The sequence below is a fragment of the Agelaius tricolor genome, unplaced genomic scaffold (assembly GCF_023055355.1).
Source record: "Agelaius tricolor isolate 1412-34295 unplaced genomic scaffold, bAgeTri1.0.p SCAF_2, whole genome shotgun sequence".
Classification (NCBI taxonomy): domain Eukaryota; kingdom Metazoa; phylum Chordata; class Aves; order Passeriformes; family Icteridae; genus Agelaius; species Agelaius tricolor.
Genome location: NW_027269262.1, coordinates 6387221 through 6407715, shown reverse-complemented (window position 1 = coordinate 6407715; position 20495 = coordinate 6387221). Strand labels below are relative to the sequence as shown.

The following is a 20495-nucleotide window of genomic DNA, read 5'->3' as shown; positions in this document are numbered from 1 at the left end:
TACAGATTAACTAAGCATTTACTACAGGAATTGAAACAGTAGTGGGCGATAAACATAATGTGTTTGCAGCAATTTTTAGAAGTATTCCTACAAATTAATTTGCACACAAACATTTCACAGGATCCAGCCAGCCATTCAGAAGCTAATTTATAATATGCACAATAATCAGACTTTCACTGTGGAGGCAGCAGAAATACTGGATTGGGTTCAGTCAGCTATTGACTCCGTGGACAAAGCTTTGTTTCCCAAGCTTTCTTGGAGGTTATTCTTGCACCTGATATGCTTTATACTTGAGGTAACTGGAGAGGTTTAATATGGACTGCAGACTACAGAACCCTTTTGCTGTGTGCCAGTGGCTGGGAGATGAAGGCATGGACCATACACATACACACGTGCTGCATGTTGCACTGCATAAAGCAAGTGATTGCACATTCATAAAACCATCCAGAAAATAGAGGGGAGATAGAAGTGAAAGGGAGAAGTTTTGTTTTTAGAAGGAGAAAAGGGAGCCTTGCCAATATTGTGAACCCGAGCCAGTTATTCCAGTGCAAGCCTCATGTTGTTACATACATCATGTTTGGGAAGAGATGTAGTATTAATCAACTTTTTGGCATGGAGTATCCATTACTGTACAAAAAACATTCTTGCTCTGGCTTTAATTCAGTTCTAAGTCACTGTGAAAACATTTACGTGGCTCTCAAACTGTGTTAAAGGACCCAGGCAATAATTCTTTTCCCCTCCCAGAGGAACTAAAACAACCTTATACTTCCATAAAACACAGTATTTTAATACTGCCAATTGTTTTCCTTAAATGTTGGGTATGTTCTGACTTCCATAAATCATTTCCAGGGATAGAAGCTGTCTTCTGGAGCCCCCCAACATGCTCTGCCTACTCAGAGTCAGGAGCAAAGGTGTACTTCAGAAGAAAAGGCCAGCACCACATCATATGAAAACATGTGGTATTGCTCTTTCTGCACTTCCCAAGACCTAATGCAACACCACTCAATTTCTCAGTGGACAACACTGCACGAAAATTTCCATAGCTGCATGCTAGCAGGAGTCAAACAGGAGAGCCATGGCAGAGGGGTAACACTGAATTTGTTTTTTGACACCATCAATAACACAGCTCAAGCCCTGCACGCACAGGAATATATTGGGCCACCGGGAGAAGCATTATTGGTATGAGACACCGCGCCACCACTTGCAAAAATTCAATACCAAGTGTCTCGTCTCAGCACAAATTCATTACTCTCACCTAACCATTACGACACAAACAACATCAAAAGGGTCACTCACTAAGCAGCAAGTCCATACAAGAAATGTCTGTCTGTTATCACGAGTCTCACACCAGGATAACAATTCAATTTTTTTTTTTTTTTGAGCAACTTCCAGCTCCCCCATTCTTCTCCACAGGTCATACATCTCGCTACTGAAAATCCGCAAATCCCCAAATGTGTTGCGCCTGATTTGCATATTTAAGTATGCAAATTACTGCAAACCGGGTAATTTTCGTGTTACATATTTTTGCAGAAAAATTAAATGTGCAAAAATGTTTATTGCAACAATTACTGGTTCCATGGTCTTTCAACAAAAGGCTGTAAATCATCAAAATAATTGCCTACCCATTAACTATTGCAGCACTCTGCCTGAAATTTTCTCATTCTTTAAAATATATTTTTCTTCTAAATGTTTACCTCTTCAGGATTAGTTTAACTAAAAATTATGTAAAAGCCTAAGGCTCTGTCTCATGTACCCACTCACAAATACCAAATTTAGTTAAAACCAAAACTAAATAAAGAACTCCAACCATAAATCAGAATTTTCTCACAGCACACTCAAACAGTAATGTATGTAAAAGATGTGCCATTCAAGCCCGAGATACACAAATGCTGCATTGAACTATACCCTGAAATAAGAAAAAAGCAGTCTACGATCTTTTCCTGCATCATCTCTGTACTGCTACACATGTAAGGAAATTACTCTGCTAAATTATCCATTGCAAATTGAGAAGTGAAATGTTCTGTGTTTCTGGTAAGCGAGTAGGACAGCACTGAAGCAGAGTATAGTGTTTCTAGCAATACTTGCTTACTATGCACTATTGCCAGGTCTGTTTTGAAATTTAAGCCCCAAGAGAGAAAAAAAAAAAAGAAGCATCTCTACAATTTTCTCCCCTGCTCATTTCAGGCAAAAGGCATACAGAGCAATTTTTATCTCGTCATGTTAACAAAACACAGCATGATCCAGCAACCATTTCTGACCCTGTAGGTTTTGCTGGCACACTGAAGCTGGGTTAACTCCCACTAAGGACACCGAACCCGCCCTTCATGAAGAAGTTTGGTTACAAATAATGATGGTCAATTCTGTTTTCCTAAAAGTAGATTAGAACTTAATTGTCTGTCTCTGGCATCCAGAGACAACAGGACATTCCCAGGTATGCTGGCCCAGATGGGCATTCCTCTCCGCCCTTGAGCTGCTGGGCTGGTGTGAGGGATATCTAATTCCCCAATCATTCTTCCTGAGAAAATTAGCCAACCATTATTAGAGGACCCACAGCCTGCTGCATGCAATGTCTAAGTTGCTACACAGCTATATCTGCGTATGCTGCTCCTCCTGAGGCACTTTTCCAGCCCACAAGCCCTTTCAAGTAGAGTAATGCCTATCCTCCTCTGCTCCTGAGATGGGACTGATAACCCAACAACTTCCCAGCTCCACCTTCCAGCTCTCTATCACAGCCTGCCTTGCAAAACACCTGGCACTTGCAAACATTTTTCTTCAGGAGCCAGAGAAAACCTTCCATTGTGCCACAGAATGAAATCAAACTAGAATTTATTTAGTTGCGAGGAATTCAAAGAATTAGGTTTAAAGGAACAAAGACCTAAGCCTACTCTCTTACCTACAACTTGGAATTTCCTCTGAGCAGCAGGGAGATGCAATTTAGTCCCAATATCTCCCTGGAAAGACTTGCACACTCCCTTTTACACACTCCCATGAATGCAGGGAATAAACATTTCTCCTGCCAAGCATTTCACTTGCTCTTTTACAGCTGGATGTGTGTGCAGCACATCAGCAGCACTAGGAAAGGAGGGTGAAAAGGTAACAATTTGATTTTTTAAATGTATCTGTGTAAGCAGTAAGGTTGGAAGGCAACAAGTCAGTTGAGCCAATTATTTAATCTTGTGCCGCAAGCTATGCCACGTGCTATACGTGCTTCCCATTGCCACTCAGGCACTCTAGATTGAGTCAGCTCTCCAAAAGGTGGCTCAACAGGCTCAGTTATAACAAATAGTTTGGTGTACAACCTTAATAATACCCCATATTGGCGTCAGAAGAGGATATTGACAAATGACTTCGCCCAGAAAAATTGTTGGCCCCTACTGAGCAGAAAGCAATCATTTGACACTGTCTAATGACATTAATCAAGCTCTGAACTTTTGTTGTTGTATGTCATAGCAAATGCTTAGCATTTTCAGGTCCAAAGTGCTTGAGTAGACATTGTATATTAAAAACAAAAGACTTTAATTCATTAAAAATAGACTCTCACGCTAGATTAAGTTCATTTGCTGCACCCGTCCCTGGTCTGCCTTTGTGTGTGGTCTCATTTAAAACAGACACACAGGAACCAGAACCTACTTCATTCACATGAAACAAAAATACTATTGGCTGTCAACCAACATAACAGACACTGAAGAATGGGAATACCCCTGGGTAAGGAAATTTTAATAAAAAAAAAAAAAAAGGAGAAGAAGAAAAAAAGAAATTACAATGACGAAGGAGAAGCAGCTGTCTTCTCTGGGAATTCCTGTTTCTTCACCTTTGTCAAAACATCTCACATTGTCTCCTATGTATTTTATAAAGGTCTTTTGCAGCTCTATTAAAGCAGCAGCTTCATTTACACTCACTCTGATCTATATTGATAAAGATTATGAAGCCATTATATGGCTCATTATGTTTGCCTTTACTTACCCCCAATTAAGATTTCAGGTGTCTCTGGTTTTGAGCTAATTTCAAAGTGGCTGCCATCTGGGACATTCTCATAGAACACCATCAGCTCCTTTTCCAGTGATATATCACATTTAAAACTCTAAGGGAGCAGCTCTGTTACATGCAGCCTCATTTTCCCTATGCAGAGTTTTGTGCCTCTTATTTTGGGGGGGTTACTTAGAAATCAATCCTAAATGCCAAGTTTTGATGTATGGCTGGTAAAGCATTAAAGCTCCTGGTCACAGCTGACAGCTGAAATGCTATTAGGCACAACATCCCCTTGCAATTACCCACAAATCATTCACAAAAAGTGAGTTTTTGAGCTTGGGTGTGCAATAAAAACAGATTCAGATGCAGTCATGAAAAAAATTTTGGCATATGTAACAAAGGCACCCTTTATAGAAAACTCCCTTTTGAAAGGCAGAGATGAGGATCAGCACAGTGAAGTAATTGGGATTTACTAATCTCTTCTTTGGAGCAAGGCAGCATGAAAGAACAAACAGAGCAGGCACAGGTCACCTCTGAAAAAGTGCACTGTGAAGACACCTTCCTCTCAGTCCTCCTACTAAAAGGATAAGAGCTGAAGGGGCAGTCACCAGAAAGAAAGATTCTCATGGAAAACTAATAGTGAGGAAGGGAACAGAGAGCATAGGCTACATTTTGAAACTACGTCAGACAGAGATAGCACAGTTATGAAACAAGAGCTCCTGCTGGAGCAAAAACCACATCATACAGGAGGCTGGCAGGGGAGCATTACAGCAGGCTCAAGAAATTTTCATCACAGCTTTAAATCTTCCATTATACAGTAGGCAATATTGCAATATATGTGGATCCATTTTTCAAGATACAGCACGAGGACATCGTGACACAATTACTGTGCAATTAATGCAGCTTTTGCTGATTTGCAGAGAAATAACTGACTTGAAAAAGTTTCTTCCATAAAATTTTTCAATCAACAATATGAATGTGGTATCAACCTACTGCAAGTGTGGTCTCAATACTGCATAAGAGAAATTAAGTGTTGCCCCTGGCACGCATTTTGATAACACTTATGAATGCTTATATTTAACTTTGATCAAATGAAGTCATTCTACATTAAACATCAGTCTCACAAAAGCCAGAGAGCGTGACTGTGTCCATGTGTGTCTGTGTGTACCTATATAAATACATCTCATAGAATGACAGGATTTTTTAGGTTGGACAAGATCTTAAAGATCATCGAATCCAACCACAAACCTAACACAGCCAAGTCCACCACTAAAACATGTCCCTCAGTGCTTCATCTACATGACTTTTAAATACCTTCAGGGATAGTGACTCAACCAATTCCCTGGGCAGCCTTGACAGCCCTTCCAGTGGAGAAATTCTTCTTAATGCCCAATTTAAATCTTTCCTGGTGACTTGAAGCCATTTCCCCTGGTCCTATTGCTTGTTACATGGAGAAGAGACTGACCCCCATGTCAGTATATACACATGTGTGTGTGTATGTAATTCCAGCCCTGCAGTAGTTCTGCCATGGAGTTCAGATTGTCAGAAGAAAGAGGTTAAAGCACAAGATGCTAAAACTGCATCTTATTCCACCACTTTTTCAATCAGACCCAGAAGGACAGACAAGGACTGAGCACATTCAGCTCATAAATTTCTTTACTGGGGGGTTCAGGAGAACAGCACTACGTAGGACCTACCTTGCCCATTTGGTACGTGTTTATGCGTTTTTCCTTTCCTAGGGGTTGACTGGCATGATGATGAAGCATTGTTTGTGGTTGTTTTTGTGTCCTCTGTCTCCTCCTCCTCCTCTTCTTCATCCTCATCATCCTGAGAGCTTCCAAAATATACCATGTTGCTGGGCAGGGCTGGAGAACCTGATCATTATAAAGAAATGGCTCATTAGCATCATCACATTCGCTTACTGCACTAACTATATTGATCATAACCTACTTCAGTGTCCTCCACAGCAAGGGGAGAGTGGGAGGTCAAGACCAGTGCACGACTAACTAGAGGGTTTTTATTTATTAGTTTTTACCAACAGGATATGCATGGTCTTGAAAAGCAGGGTTCTCCCGCCCTCAAGCACATTCTATTCATACTCCAGACAATCAGTCTTACTACAAGCCCTAATTAATAACTCTGTGTATTCAGAAAAGGACTAATGCACATGCTTAATTTCAAATGCGTGCTCAAGTGCCTTGCTGAAATCTTAACTCACAACTAGAAGCTTACAGCTTTTCCAAACAGAAGAAGAAAGAGCAAAAAACCAGTCTGTGCCACAGTGATATTTTTAAGTTATCATCACAATAAAGCATTTAAAGTTCACAATGCTTTGCAAACCTCTACAATATTGCACACAATATTTTGCAGAATTCTGCAGTAAGAAACAAAGAGAAAAGTGAAGACACTGAGAAGTTTATTTGCATGGAGGATTCCCGGCAAAGGAGAAAAGAGAGGAAAGGCCTTCTGATTCCCTGTGTGCTCCTCTTGAGGATGCTGCTTCTCATCTCTTGACTACTTTTCCCATGATGCTCCCATGATTTTTAAATGTACAAATACTGCTGACAAATAATGGGCACCTTCCCAGGAGCTCAATATCACTTTCTACTTCAACATGAGCCCCCTGTCCATCCCCCAGTAGTGCCCTAGGAGCCTTCTAGTTATTCCCAAAGAAAAATTTCTTTTAAAGAAAGGAAAAAAAGTATAGTCACACACTTGGATAATAGCAACTTCATTTTTTTTCCTGCAGCTAAATAAAACAAAAGGACAAAGAGAACTGGGCTAGAGACCAACACAAGGTAGTGGCTATTTGACTGCTGCTTCCTTAGGAAGCACTTCTGGCTTCAAGCTCTTCAGAACTGCAATTCTGTGTTTGGTTTGCTCTTGAGCTGTTGGTGTTGCCACTGCCAACAACTAACTATAGATTATTTTTTGATTGCATATTTCTGCTTCCACCAGGCTTGTACAAAATACTCTTATAACTATAAAAATCACTTTTTAATTAATGAATTACCTAAATATGGCACAAAAACAGAGACAGGCTGTTTCTGCAATGAATAATCCATTCCTAAATATACTGGTTTTAATTGGGATGGAGTTAATTTTCTTCATAGTAGCTGGAACAGGGCTATGTTTTGGATTTGTGCTGGAAGCACAGTTCATAACACTAGGATGTTTTAGCCATTGCTGAGCAGTGCTTGCATGGTGTCAAGGCATTTTTTGCCCCTGTTTTTCATGCTGCTCTACCAGCAAGCAGGCTGGGGTGCAGAAGGAGCTAGAGGGGACACAGACAGGATAACTGACCAAAGGGATATTCCAGACCATAGGACTGTTCTCAGCAATAAGAGCTGAGGGAAGAAGGAGGAAGGTGGGGACATTCAGTGTTACACCATTTGTATTCCCAGGTAAGCATTTTATGTGATGGAGCCCTTCATCCTGGGAATGGTTAAACACCTGCCTGCCAAAAGTGAGTAGCAAATGAATTCCTTGGTTTGCTTTGCTTGCAGGTTTGCTTTGCCTAATAAACTGCCTTTATCTCAATCCATGAGTATTCTTACTGAAAACTGACCCTTCCAATTCTCTCCTTCATCCCACTGAAGGCTTAGTCCCCACCTGTAAAGATGTTGGCTTTGCCTCTCTAACAGCCCCTTTGGAACTGTGGCTGCCTCGGGGAGAAGCAGACAGAAACTCCTCGCCAGCATCCTGTGCTGTGTGTGAGTGGTAGCCCTGAGACAGCCAGGATAAACACTACAGCAGCATTGAGGGCATGATGATTCTTCCCCCTTGAAATTGTGCATTTTTCCATCCAACTAGACAAGAATGTATGGACACATACAGTTATCCTAGGAGAAAGGGATTTTGGATGCCACAGCTCTTCTGTTTGTATAGACTAATGATCAAATTAAGACTACTGACATATTTCACGGCATGGAAGCTGTAGCAACTTACAGAAACAAAAAACCTTCACATTTTTTATGCAAGCCCAGTACTTTCTGGCACAGTCTAAGCAATCAAACATAGTAGGTAAGAAGTGCTGAGAGGCACATTAATTCTTCTGCTCGTAGGGGAGTTTTAAGTCGCAACAGCAACTAACCAGAAGACTCTAAAATAGTTACTCCTGAGACAGTGCTGCCTGAAAAATAAACTGTTTTTTTCTTCCATCTAGGTGCCCAAATGTGTAGTATGGATTCAGAAACTGTATGCAAGTGCATCAGTTCTTATAAGAATTTGAAGTCTGACACCATCTGACACCATTATGCATTAACAAACCATTATGGTGGCATAAAAGAACCTTACTGTTAGGAACCCTCAAAATTAGATTCAAACACAGACTGAAATCCCCCTATCATAATTAAAAAACTAGTCAGAAAATTTATCCTTCTGAGACACTAAAATAGGAGTCTAGATATAATGTCTGTTCTCTCAGCTTCATCTTCCTTGGAATTCCACATCTCTGAGATTTTTTGGCAGCTGCTTTAAACAGCAATCAACAAAAATGTATCATCTGCAATGCAAATGTTGTTATTACATTAGCAATCCTTTTTCTCTTTCTTCTTAAACAGAGAATAAAACACAGTACTATGTCAGTCTGTTTAGAAAGGAGGGACAGTCTTACCCAAGTTCAAGAGCAGGCACAAACTTCACCTAACTCCTGGTATTCAATCTCTGTAATCTCAGTGCATAAATCTCCTGTCAGAATGACAGTTTTTAATTCTTTCCAATCGAGAACTACGAACAACAATGGTTAAACTGCATTCCTGGGACAGCTGGGACTGTTTGGGAAGTACATTTCCAGAGAAATTAGACTAGCAACATCCAATAACACAGGAGAGTCCTGCTAACGCTCACTTTACTGATCTAAGTGCTCTGCAATATGAGACCTTGGAGAAAAGCTGGCGTTCAAGTCTGGGTCTCCTCCCCTCCTTCCCACCAGCTTTTCCTACATATTTATTAAATGTGACTTGCCAAACAGAAAGAAAGAAAAAAAAAAGCCTGGACTTGCACATTTTTGCTCTATTTAAGCATTGTTAGGAATGGAAGACTCAAAGAAATCTTAAAGCTCTGAGTTTTCTTGCCTAATTTTTGTATTGGAACTATTTTTATCCTCATCTTTTATACTACTACTTCAGTTCTGGAATAGCCTCAAGTAATTTGTTCACAAATATGAGTTGAACTGGTAAAAACCACTTTCACTTTAAGCCTATGTAGCTAAACATGTCCAAAAGGCTGAGAAAACACTGATTTAAAATATTGAAACAGGCTGGCCAAGCTCAAGACGCTGCAAATTCCCTTTATGAGCAAACTGAAGGGAAGACATGCCTGTAAGCACACTGTGATTTCATTCAAGCTGAAATGATGAAAATTATGCTTATTAAACAACACCTAACGTGTGAGTGGTTTATGTGCACTGCTGGTTTGCACCAAGGAAAGAGCTAGGCAACCCCTCCTAAGACTCCTCTTATGGAAATAATACTCAGACTTCTCACGACTGATGAAACAACAAAACTCATATGAATGAAACTGAACTCTGTGGAGTGGAAGCTATGTAATTACTCATCTTCTTCAATATTGTGTAATAATGATTCCTGTCCTAAATATCCTTCATTCTCTCTGAGATCAGATAGGGATGTGTATGTGATGCTCCATTTGTTACTCAAAGCTACTGATTTATATAAATAATATTAAGAAGTGTTACTGTAGCTAGAAATGTTCTAGACCATTGCCAATCTGAAGAAGAATGTGTGCTCAAGAGCGGATTGTTTTTTTCCAGCTGTAGCGATTGGTCAAATAAAATGTATTTCCCTTCCTCAAAAATCTGTCTGGTCTTCACTGCAAGGTAAGACCATGGTGGTTTTCCTTACAGACAGACTTCATTGAGAGTTGTTGCTCTCAGGTTACTCCATATGTAACAGATATTTACCATGAAAATGATGTGTGACAGCGAGATGATAAAAACCCTCCAAAATGGCATGAGAATAAGGAAAACTGAAGGTTCAGCAGACACATCTGTACACACACATTCACAGAACATAGCATTGTAGGGGCTTCCTTGATATGTAAAATTCACAGATCACTATTCTGCACATTTATCTCTTCCTGGACACACTCAGCAACAGAAACCCATGGGGCAGCAGCTATGCTGGTTCCCTCTTGCACGTATTTCCCAGCCAGGCAGTAGGAGTAAATAAAGATGAGCAATCATCCCTCCTCTTCCTCTTGTCCTCCCCAGCACCAAAGTGATTCTCAAAGCCTACCAAGGGTAATATAAAGAGTGACACTGGAAATAATAACCAACAGCAAAAAAGAAGAGCAGCAATGCCACGAATAAAGAACAACATCTGTGCCTGGGAGGTGGTGCCTGCCAGGTGTCAGCACTCTAGGTATACAATTCCCCACTTCCTCACTTTCCATCCCAAGAAAACAGCAGAAAAATCTGAGAGGCAGAGAGAGAGTGAGCGAGTGAGTGAGAGAGAGTTACGAGAGCCTATGGCTGTATTGAATTTTACAAGTCTCCTTCTGTGCTGGGAGCCCCCACATCATGCAGGCAGCTGCTACCATGGGCACTGGAACAGATGAAGGGAGAGAGCAGGGAGCAGCCTTCCAGAGCCTGCGGAAAGCACACAAGCAGCCCTCCACCCCGAGAAACACACCCTGCCACCACCCCATTAGCAGGTGCCTGAAAAGCCTGCTCACTCAGCAAATATGATGGCAGCCTAGAAATTAAATTTGACTTCTTACCACTCATTTAGAAGACATTTCATGCAAGGAAAAAGGAACCATCTAGACTATTGGTGGCTGACATTTTTCTTGGCATCAAAAATGGCCTACAGAACATCTACCCCCACCTGGCCTTTCTTATTATACCTGTGCCACCTCGTCAACTGTGGCAGTGTAATTTTTTTTTGTGGGGCCATGTGGTGAATCAGATCAGGGAACTGATTCAGATTAAAATCCCAGACTAAGGAAATTAAAGTCCGTTAATAAATACTGTAACTGTAATGTAATGTTACAAGCTCTCAAGAAAAGATTTGGAAAATTTCTATGCACTCTTTTTCTTACTGAATGTGTAGTGTAATATATCCCTTATGTTATTAAACAAAACATTAAATGAAGTATGTTTCCAATCTCATGTAGGCACTGCACATTTTACATTGTGTCCTGATGATGTCTAAGCACACAACTCCTAAATGCTTTCCCTCCCCTCCCTGCCAAGACAGCTGATTTGTTTTGCAGAAATATTTGCATAAAAGCATACACTGTCACCAAAGATCTGGATGGGGCAATAGGAACATATTGGGAAGGAAGGAGAAGCCATGGCAGAAGGAGTAAGCTGTAAGAAAGGCTGTGAAGTGCAGCAGCAGCAGAGCAGAAGAAAGGAACCCAGATGTGCTGGGGCTGGAGAAAGGTGAGTGGTGAGAGGTAGGCTTGCAGATGGACACAAGCTGAGGGACCAATGGGGGAAGGAAGATAGAGAAGGGATTACCAACATGAAATGGTAACAAATACAGTAAAGTGTACAGGACATTGCAGCTAAGGCTGGCTCGATGCAAGGCATCCATCTGACAGCACAGTCAACCTGCTGCCCTGGTCCAGACACGTGCCACTCACCTTTTCCTGCTTAACAAGTCTCACAGCTGAGAGCAGAAAAGCCATGGCCAAAGTCAGGCAGCAACCTGGAGGGAACTTCCCAGCCCTCTCCCCCTCCTCCAAAACACATGGGGAAAGGCCAAATCACCAAAGCTGGACCTCAGAGTGAGATTCTGAAAGCCTAAAAACTTGGCATGTCTGACTAAGGGATTGCAAGCCACACAGAAAGTTTGGACAGCCAACATAACCCTAGGTACCCTTTCCTCACCAGTATGAGAGCTCCTAGAATCAGATACTACTTACTGCATGTAGCAAATTTTGAGAAAATCATTAATGATGAGTTGTTTTTTTAAAAATTATTCATCAAGGTTACAATGAGCTATGAATTATTACAGAAAGGGAGGACAGTCAGCTGTTTTAAAAAATTAGATTTGAAGTATGTTTGGCAACTGCTTCCATCAGTATCTTCAGTTTCATTATTGAAATTCTCTCTTGAGTATTTTGTTATCCCTCCTATTGTGAGAGCAACACAAAAGAAAGCCTAAATATATAGGAAAAAATTATTACCACAACTACACACTAAGTGTGGCCTAACACATATGAAAGAATGACAAATGTATTTCATGTCCTCTTTTACAATAATTTGGTGCTTATACAACAATAAGTACAAAGTAAAATACAGGGGGTTTAAGTCATGGTGATGCTTTTAGCAATTTTCTAGGAAAGATGTCACCCTTTGCATGGGCAAAATTCAGGCTCACTACTAACAGTAGGCAGAATTGATGCTTTTGCAGCCTCTACACACAGATGTGTTGACCTCAGCAGCAAGTGCCTGATTAATAGAATAAACTATACTCTTTTTCAGCCATTTTATTTGACTAATGAGGTTATTACTTTTTTTTTTCTTTTTGACAAATGGGTAGTTCTCTCTCCTAAATTACAGTTATGTTTTGTTTCTCATTAAATTACATTAACTTTTGTCTTGGACTAGCTAAACATGTTAAAAAAACCCTCTGAATTTGGATCTGAAGAGTGGAATCAGAAGTATGGAAAGTGCATATGCTTTGCCAAAAATACTATTTCATTACTCTTCAGAATTAGCTGGCAGTGCTTCTGCAGTATTTACTGAAGTACAAACCAAATGTTTTCATCTGGACGGGATTCAAACCCTGGTATGTTACAACCACAACAAAAATCATCTCAGTCCAAAAGCCTTCTCTGTAATTTGGGCTGTGGTTTCTGCAAAATTGGAGGATTCTTCTCCATGAATTATTTACACCAACTCCCCCTCTAGCTCCTCTTTTTTTTTGCCTTCTAACAATTAAACACAACCCAGATGTGCTTTGGAAAAATCTTAAAGCAATTTAAAACATTAGAATGATTTACACACAGGGCAGGTCAAGGTATGTGGGACTTCAGCCTGCCCCAAAAAAGCACATGGCTTGCCAAGCCCCACAGTGAGCCACATCCAGAGGTTTGGCTTCTCCTCTGACACACAGCCCCATTTTGTGGCTGTAAGCAGGTGGAAAAACCTTGCCTCTCAAATGCTCCTGATGTGCTGGCATCTCAATGCTTGACTTTTAGAGCCTGCTTCGCATTTATTATATGTCCCACTTATTATGTTTTGGCAGGACAATGCCAATTCACTGAAATGCAAATATATGTAATTTATGCCTGCACCTTATGGCTGTTTTACCAAGCCAGGCTAAAGGAGCACTAACTGCATAAATTCTATAGGAAAGAGCAATTGTACTTCACTTGTCTGACTCCACCTGCAGGAACAGTCCCAGAGGGAGCTTCCTGGTGCCTGAGCAAAAGGCCGTCTCAAATACAGAAATAAAACCGAGCTCCAACTCCTCCCTCTGCTGCCATTGTTCCAATCACAAGGTACCTGGAGTTACATTTAATTTATTGACTAGTGTAGCAACATAACTCCCATTTTCTTCTCAGTCTGTTCTTGGAGCTAGTAGAGCTTAAACCCAAAAGCTTGAAGAAAATTTTTCCTTTTCTAGAGAAATAGAGCAAAGGTGGGGAAATGCGTAAGTCTGCAGGAAATAAATAGAAGGTCTACTTTCCAAACTTAGCAAAACACTCCAGAGTAACAGAGTACCCAAAATTAAAAAAAAAAAAAAAAAACAACAAAGGAGTGCTTCTAAGCCTCTACAATTCTTATCTGACAATCTCAAAGCAGTTTAACTCCACCAGCCTGACTGGATTTTACAGTGAACCTCAAAACCAACGCTTTCCATGCACTTCAACTTTATGTTCCCTCCCACCAAGAACAAAACTAGTATGGAAGTTTCAAACCACTGTGATGACATTCCCAACAAGCTACCAGGCTGTGTTTCATACCCAAGAAGAGATCCTGCTAGGTTTATCCCTAGCATAAAATCAGTCATTTGGATAACACTGAAGCTATGTTATATTCACAGGTTAGAGAAGCAGGCTCAGAGGTTTTTGGCTGGGATGAAGAGCAGGAATTGCCTTTGCCAGAATACTTTACATTGCCCCCTGAGCAGTGAGGCTTTGAATGGCTGATGCCATCACAGCACTCAGATTTTATGCCAGTAGCTCATTCATAATCAAATCCAGCTATGTTGACACCTATATACAGAGTTAAATATTTATCCTCATTTTACAAAATACTAAGCAGCTTGCTGAGGGACTCAGACTGAATCTGTGGCAAATACAAGAGCTAAACCTCAAGATTAGTCTCCCCTTTCAGTCAGTTAACTGCATCCTGTGGCTTTTTGCAGGGGTAGATACTGGAATCGTTAACATCAGAAAGGGCCCAAAAACTGGAAAAGCAAGAAAAAGCTTTCCCTCAGCTGTAGTACTCCCCACAGGATACTCCATCTTACTTCAGCACCTCTTCCAATCTCTTAAATCTCCCAGTAGGCACACACTGACATGAAATTGTACCCTCCACTGGATGTCTGGAGTTTTGGCACTCCAGCAGCATTCTGTTCCCCTGGGAAGGAACAATCCATGGTGGTGGTCACCAGGGTCTCTTCTCTCCCTGTTCTTCACAGAAGGGTTGTTCACTCTGAGAATGTGTAACCACTTGTCCCTGCCAATACTGATTAAATTACTCTTGTTCTAAACAACCATAAGAGTTACTTAGTAGCTTATATTCCATAGATGGCCAAAATGGTTGCATGTATGAGAAACAGCTTATATTCTACACTTCAATGTTACTCCTACCTTTAAAACACAACTTAGAAATTTTGAGGTTACAATTACTAAATGCAAACTTATTTTTATTAAATGGTTTGTGCATTTAAAATTCAACCCAAAGTTTATTCTTGAATTTTCAATCCATCCTAAAATTTTAGTTTCAAATACTAAATGATATAATAACAAAACCAATAAAATTTTTTCTTCCAGTATTTTAAACAAATTATTGTATGTCTGCATGTTTTAGTATTATTTTGGAATTATAAAAACTAACCCAGACTGCAAAGAAGCTCATACTTTTGGGCAGTGTCAGCATTTCATTGCTTTGCTTCCAGCCTAATCAAGTTGCAGTGCTATTTAATCTGCCTACTCTGATGTGGTGATCAAGTGTCCATGGTGCCAAAGGCTGGTGCTTCAAGAGTGACCCATGCAAGGCAGCAGCTCTCCAAGGACAGCAGCACACGTTGACTACAGAGCCTGCTGACACCAAACTAACAGGCACACAATACCTTTTGCCTTGCTGAAAAGACAGGCAAATTAACAGCTGTTTTCTAACACGCCCCAAGATTAAGAAATCCCAAATTTCGTTCTGGGGGCTCTCCCATTGCAATCGGAAATCTCTGCAGGTATGATCTGTCAACTTCTCCTATCAGGACTCAAAAAAGAAGACTCAGATCAAAGGCCACTGACCCTTTTTACCACCCAAATATGGGTGTTGAAAAGAATAAAAAGCCTGTTTGAGAGCACACTGCACTAAAAGTTAGACGTTACTGAACTTCAGACAAACATGCACACTTCAGACAAATATTTCACATAGTGAAATTTTCTGTTTTGATTTTGCCCAATTGTAATAAATCATCAGATTATCAAGTCAGCACAGCATTCAAAGAAAAAGAACAATCACACGTTTTGCAGAAGAGAAGAGCCTGAAAACTCAATTTGTGAGATCTCAATTAAACCATTTTTATTTAGGAATCCCTGAAATTCTCTAGCATGTAACTCCCAGAGGCTCAGCTTAATTAGAAAATTGATCATGGGAAAACTTCTTAAAATGTACTCTCCTAATCACAGCCTCCCTGTTATCACCTTTTGCCAAAGATCTATTGCTCACAGGGAGTTGTTTTTCCTTCCTCCTTTAGCCTGATATTTGACTCACAATAGTTTAACCTGTAAATAATTACAGAGAGCAGAGGCAACTTGAATGCACTGTAACAGAAGCTATTAAGAAAAATATGATCAAAAGCAGAAAACACAGTAAAAGTGAGAGCTGTTGTACAACTACATGGAGATGACATACTCGTATCTACATGCTGCTGAAAGATACTAATTATGCCTCTGGCAAAGGGCATACAGGCTCCTTCAAAGAAGCTATTTAAAGATAAGAACACTGCAGACAAACACTTCAGAGATATCTGTACTATTCTCCTCCTTGTGTTGAAAATTCTAGGTCACAATTTAATAAAATTTTTAAAAACTATCAACCTTTTTAAAAGGAGGATTTTAAAATAATAGAAAGCAGAGGAGCCTTGCCAAGTTTGGTCAGTCTAGAAATGTATTCCAGGTCTCAGATATTCATCAACTGTTACAGCTTGTTCATTGTGCTCCACTTACCTTTTAAGAAGTAATTAGTACAGTGTATTATCAAATCAAGAGTTTGAAAAACAAACTAATTAAAATATGTTTAAAGCCTTTGTGTTCTGGATAATGAAACCAAGCAGGTCATTTGGTTAAATTATTTCCCTTTGAAATTACAGGGTGCTAATGAAGTGGGGGGGAGTTAAAATTATTTGAATCATTAGATTTTCTTACACACAGCAGGACAGGTAAATGGGACTTGTTCTCCTAAGTATGGGATCTTATGCATGTCAAGGGACTTTCTCCCACACTGTCGCATGATAGTATTGCTCCTTCACTGACAGAATTCAGCTGCTCCCACTCAAAATAAACCCCACAAAAACAAGAGTGAGCCATATTGGTGACAGGATGCTTAAATTTCTCTGTTTAAAATCAGAAAATGAAAGTACACTCTGACATGTGAACTCATGGTGGAATTGAGTCCAAGGTTGGACTTGGTGATCTTGAAGGTGTTTTCCACCCTTAGTGACTTGTGATTTTATGGTGTGACAAATTTGCTCTGTGCTTCTGACACTACTGCTGGGTATGGTGGTACAAGGGCAGAGAAGACCACTGAGCTGCATTCCCACCAATCCTGGGAAAGACTCTTTTGTCCAAAAAAAGGCTTTGATCATGAATCTAAGGATTATATCACCAGATCATTTTGATGGAGTTTTTTTTTGGTTTTTTTGGGGTTTTTTTAACTTAAACAAACATAGGCATTTACTGTCCTGGATCTTATCACTACTACACTTAAGATTTTCAAAGTGCTGATCTTCAACCCTGTAAGTGTGCTCTTTTTTCCATGCAATTGCATGTTGCATTTCATGGTGAAAGCACAAAGAGCCAAGGTGAGCACACAGAGCCAGACAGAAGTCAGAACAACCACTTGGTCCCACCATGCAAACAATTCTGAAACCCTCAACACTGCAAGAAAAATAATAGCATGGAGGTTCCAAATCAAAATAACTCCTTCCAAAAAATCCCAAGTCTTCCTTGCCTATGCAGGATCTTATAATAAACTGCTGGCTCTTCCCTCTCCAGGCTCACTAGGCAGCACCAGAAGAGTAGCACCAAACTAAGCCTGCCACTGCCCTGAAGAGTCACCTGTGGGACCTTTCTGGAGCTGCATGTACCAGCACGGTGCTACACGAACTCCCTACCAGCATATTAACAACTAGCTTCCATCTCCTGGTTCTGAAATGGACACATTGAAAGAGACAACCACCTGGAGTTAAACATTCCCAGAGGCCAAATGGACACAACCTGAGGCAGCCAGGACCTCGTGAAGGACACAGCAGCTCAGGCACAGAAGCCAGAACCATGCTAATACAGGTCTGAACAACCCACTCCTCCCTCCAAGCCACAGCACTCTCCTGCTCCTCCACAGAGAAGCATCCAGGGAGCAGGTGTCCAAGAAGATTCTCCTGCCTCTTTTGAACTGGCTCTTTTCATGTTTTATACAGGGGTGATGCAGTAATAAGCTTGTGGGGGTGCTGAAACACAAAGCTGACAGCTTTCCCTTTCACAGTTTTTCTTCAGACGGTTTAAGCAGACCAAGAACATGCCATGTGTGGCACTCAGAGCAGACTCTCCCTCGTGGTTTTTAACATAATTGTAATTGTGATCTTGCTGTCTGAATGCATGTGTTGTCAGAAATGTTCGAGTACTCCTGCATACTGAAGAAATTAGGAATGAATTGCAAGTTCTTAATTGACAGTACAAAACATCAATTATGCCACAGATGAATAACAAAGGAGAAAATTACAGGTGCAAGAGCTAAACACCCATTGATTTAAATAAAAAATAAAAAAATAAAAAACCCAACAATATGAAGCACTGGAATAGGACTAAAGTACCCATGCTTCCCATTTGCATTGTTAAACCAGAACACAGAGAGAATGCTAAGAGAGTAGGAAATAAAAGTGGAGATAAGTGACACCCCCACAGAGGTTGCCTTTCTATAAGTGCAAGTGCCTTCAAAGCTATAAATAGCACATGCTTAGTTAGCAAGCAGTGGAAACAAGTGTGTGAATGCAGCCATGTGTGCTCACACACAGACACACAGACACACAGAACCCCCATCTGACTCTTCCCACCAACAACTGTGGCAGTTGGCCCAGATCACAGCAGTGACACGCTGCCAACAGACTGATCAACCTCACAGCACACTAAATTAGAAATACATTTCCACAGATTACATTTCAGAGGACCGTTATGCCACTTTAAACTCCATTAGATTCTGCTCCTCTCCATCCTTTAAATAAACACAAAAGCTAGCAAATCACCCTCTGCTATCCCCTCCACCCACCCACTTTACCAGAGGTCCCAACAGGATGGAGGCTCCATATTGGATGTGAAATAAGATGGATAAATTAGCAACCAGTCTGAAGGTACCACTAGCCTAAAATCTTACAGAAGAAAAGGAAAAAGAAATCAAACCACACTGTATTAAGGTGAGAAAGCCTCAGCAGGAAGCTATGGGTGGTGGTGTTTACTGCTGTCCACCTAAGAAAGGGGAACTCAAGCTCTGAAAGATTCAACCCACCAGGTAAGACTTTTTCAGACAAGCTCTATCTGTAACAAACGCACACCCTTTCAGCAGGTAATGGGACAAAACAACAGCATGAGGCACCATTCCAGCACAGAGGATGCAGCTATGGCTAACTAATGAGACAGGGGATGCACCTGTCCAGAAACACACAGCAAGAGACAATATGACAACTGGGGGATTAAACTGAAAGATGCTATTTTCAGCACATGACTTGGGACACGGAGCTATGGAAAGTCTTAAGAAAAATGACCACTCAAGAAACATCCTCTTCTCTAGCTTAATCTAGTCAGTACCTCATGCTCAGGCCCCCCCCAAGTCTGGCAGGCAGGCTTGCACACACACAGCCCATGGATCCCTGACACACCACACAGCTCCAACCAGGCTCGAGCACCTGTTACTGTGAAGTAATTCAAGTATTTCACTCCACAATTTCAGATGCCTCCTTTGTACTTGGATTGCTGAGAGGAGGAGCTCACCTGTTTTAATTATCACCACAGGAACAATCCAGCTCCTGAGGCAGGCAAGAACAATGGCCCTCCACCCACTGTCAGATGAAAAGCCTCACTCAGATTGAACAATAAAGGACAGTGAGGAGGTAGACAAGGGGAATTTCCAAGCAGATTTTCTCCTCTTGCAGGAACAAGTACTCAGGTAAGTTAAGCACTTCTCCAGTTTATAGTCAGACAAAACAAAGGAGGATAGGGAGGACTTAAAAGAGCCAGACAAAAACCCATTCAGGGTAACAGAGAGCCAAGCATAAAAGAAATTTCTTTTTGCACTATTACCAGCCTCATTTTATGATCTTTAGAACCATGAACTTGAATGCTCCTGCTGCAGATACAGTCAAATTGCTGAGAGCTGAAATGCACACAATACCTTCAAGTGCAGCTCCAGTACATTTGTCTGGCTGCTGCTCGGTGTGCAGTGCTCCAGCTCCTTCTGTGAATGAGACTGTGCCCCAGCACTGATGCCAGGTACCTACCTCGAAGACAGAGGAAAGTGAGAAAATCTTCTGTCTTGGGCTTCCTTTTGGAGAGGTCAGAAATCTGAGTGGCAGGAGGGGGTAACAATGGCTCCACTATCTTTATTGGAGTTGTGCTGGGGCTGTTTGGCTGGGACTGAGCAAATTTCCTTTGTGCTTGCAGCCTTGGCCTGTGGAAACAAGAGCACATCAGAAGCATGTTAGGCAGAACTTGCTGGATGTGTGAAAGCATAAAAAAAACCCATATAGGACAGAGAGAGAGAGAAAGAGAGAGAGATCAAGATCTGAATCCATCTCCCACCAATACCAAATCCCTAACTGGGTCAATAATGAAGACAGTATTTTATTTGTTTTACCCTTTGGTATCTTCTGCTACAATTTGGAAAACCAGAAAGGGAACATCTTGACTGCAAAATCTGTGACTACTGTTTCATATGTTCTGAGTGTCTTCTTGCACATGATACAATTACAGTTTACCATTCACTTATTTGGAAATTAAATCTGTATTTTGCACCATGAAAATGCCTTTTTTTTGTTAAGTGTTAGTGCTCATTGCTTTCTGTTTTTAATTAAATTACAAATTAGGTTTATTTTAGCCCCATTAAGGTTTTA

At 40.8% G+C, this 20495-nt stretch overlaps 1 protein-coding gene across 2 annotated transcripts in view; it reads right to left on the bottom strand.

Moving 5' to 3' along the window:
- The window catches only part of JARID2 (jumonji and AT-rich interaction domain containing 2), a 212067-nt gene that overhangs the window by 39812 nt on the left and 151760 nt on the right, over positions 1-20495 (bottom strand). For both annotated transcript variants that reach the window (XM_071451384.1, XM_071451376.1), the window contains exons 4-5: positions 19884-20053; positions 5667-5843 (exon numbers count right to left, since the gene is read on the bottom strand). In XM_071451384.1, coding sequence (XP_071307485.1) covers positions 5667-5843; positions 19884-20053 — 347 coding nt within the window. The remainder of the gene's footprint in view (positions 1-5666; positions 5844-19883; positions 20054-20495) is intronic.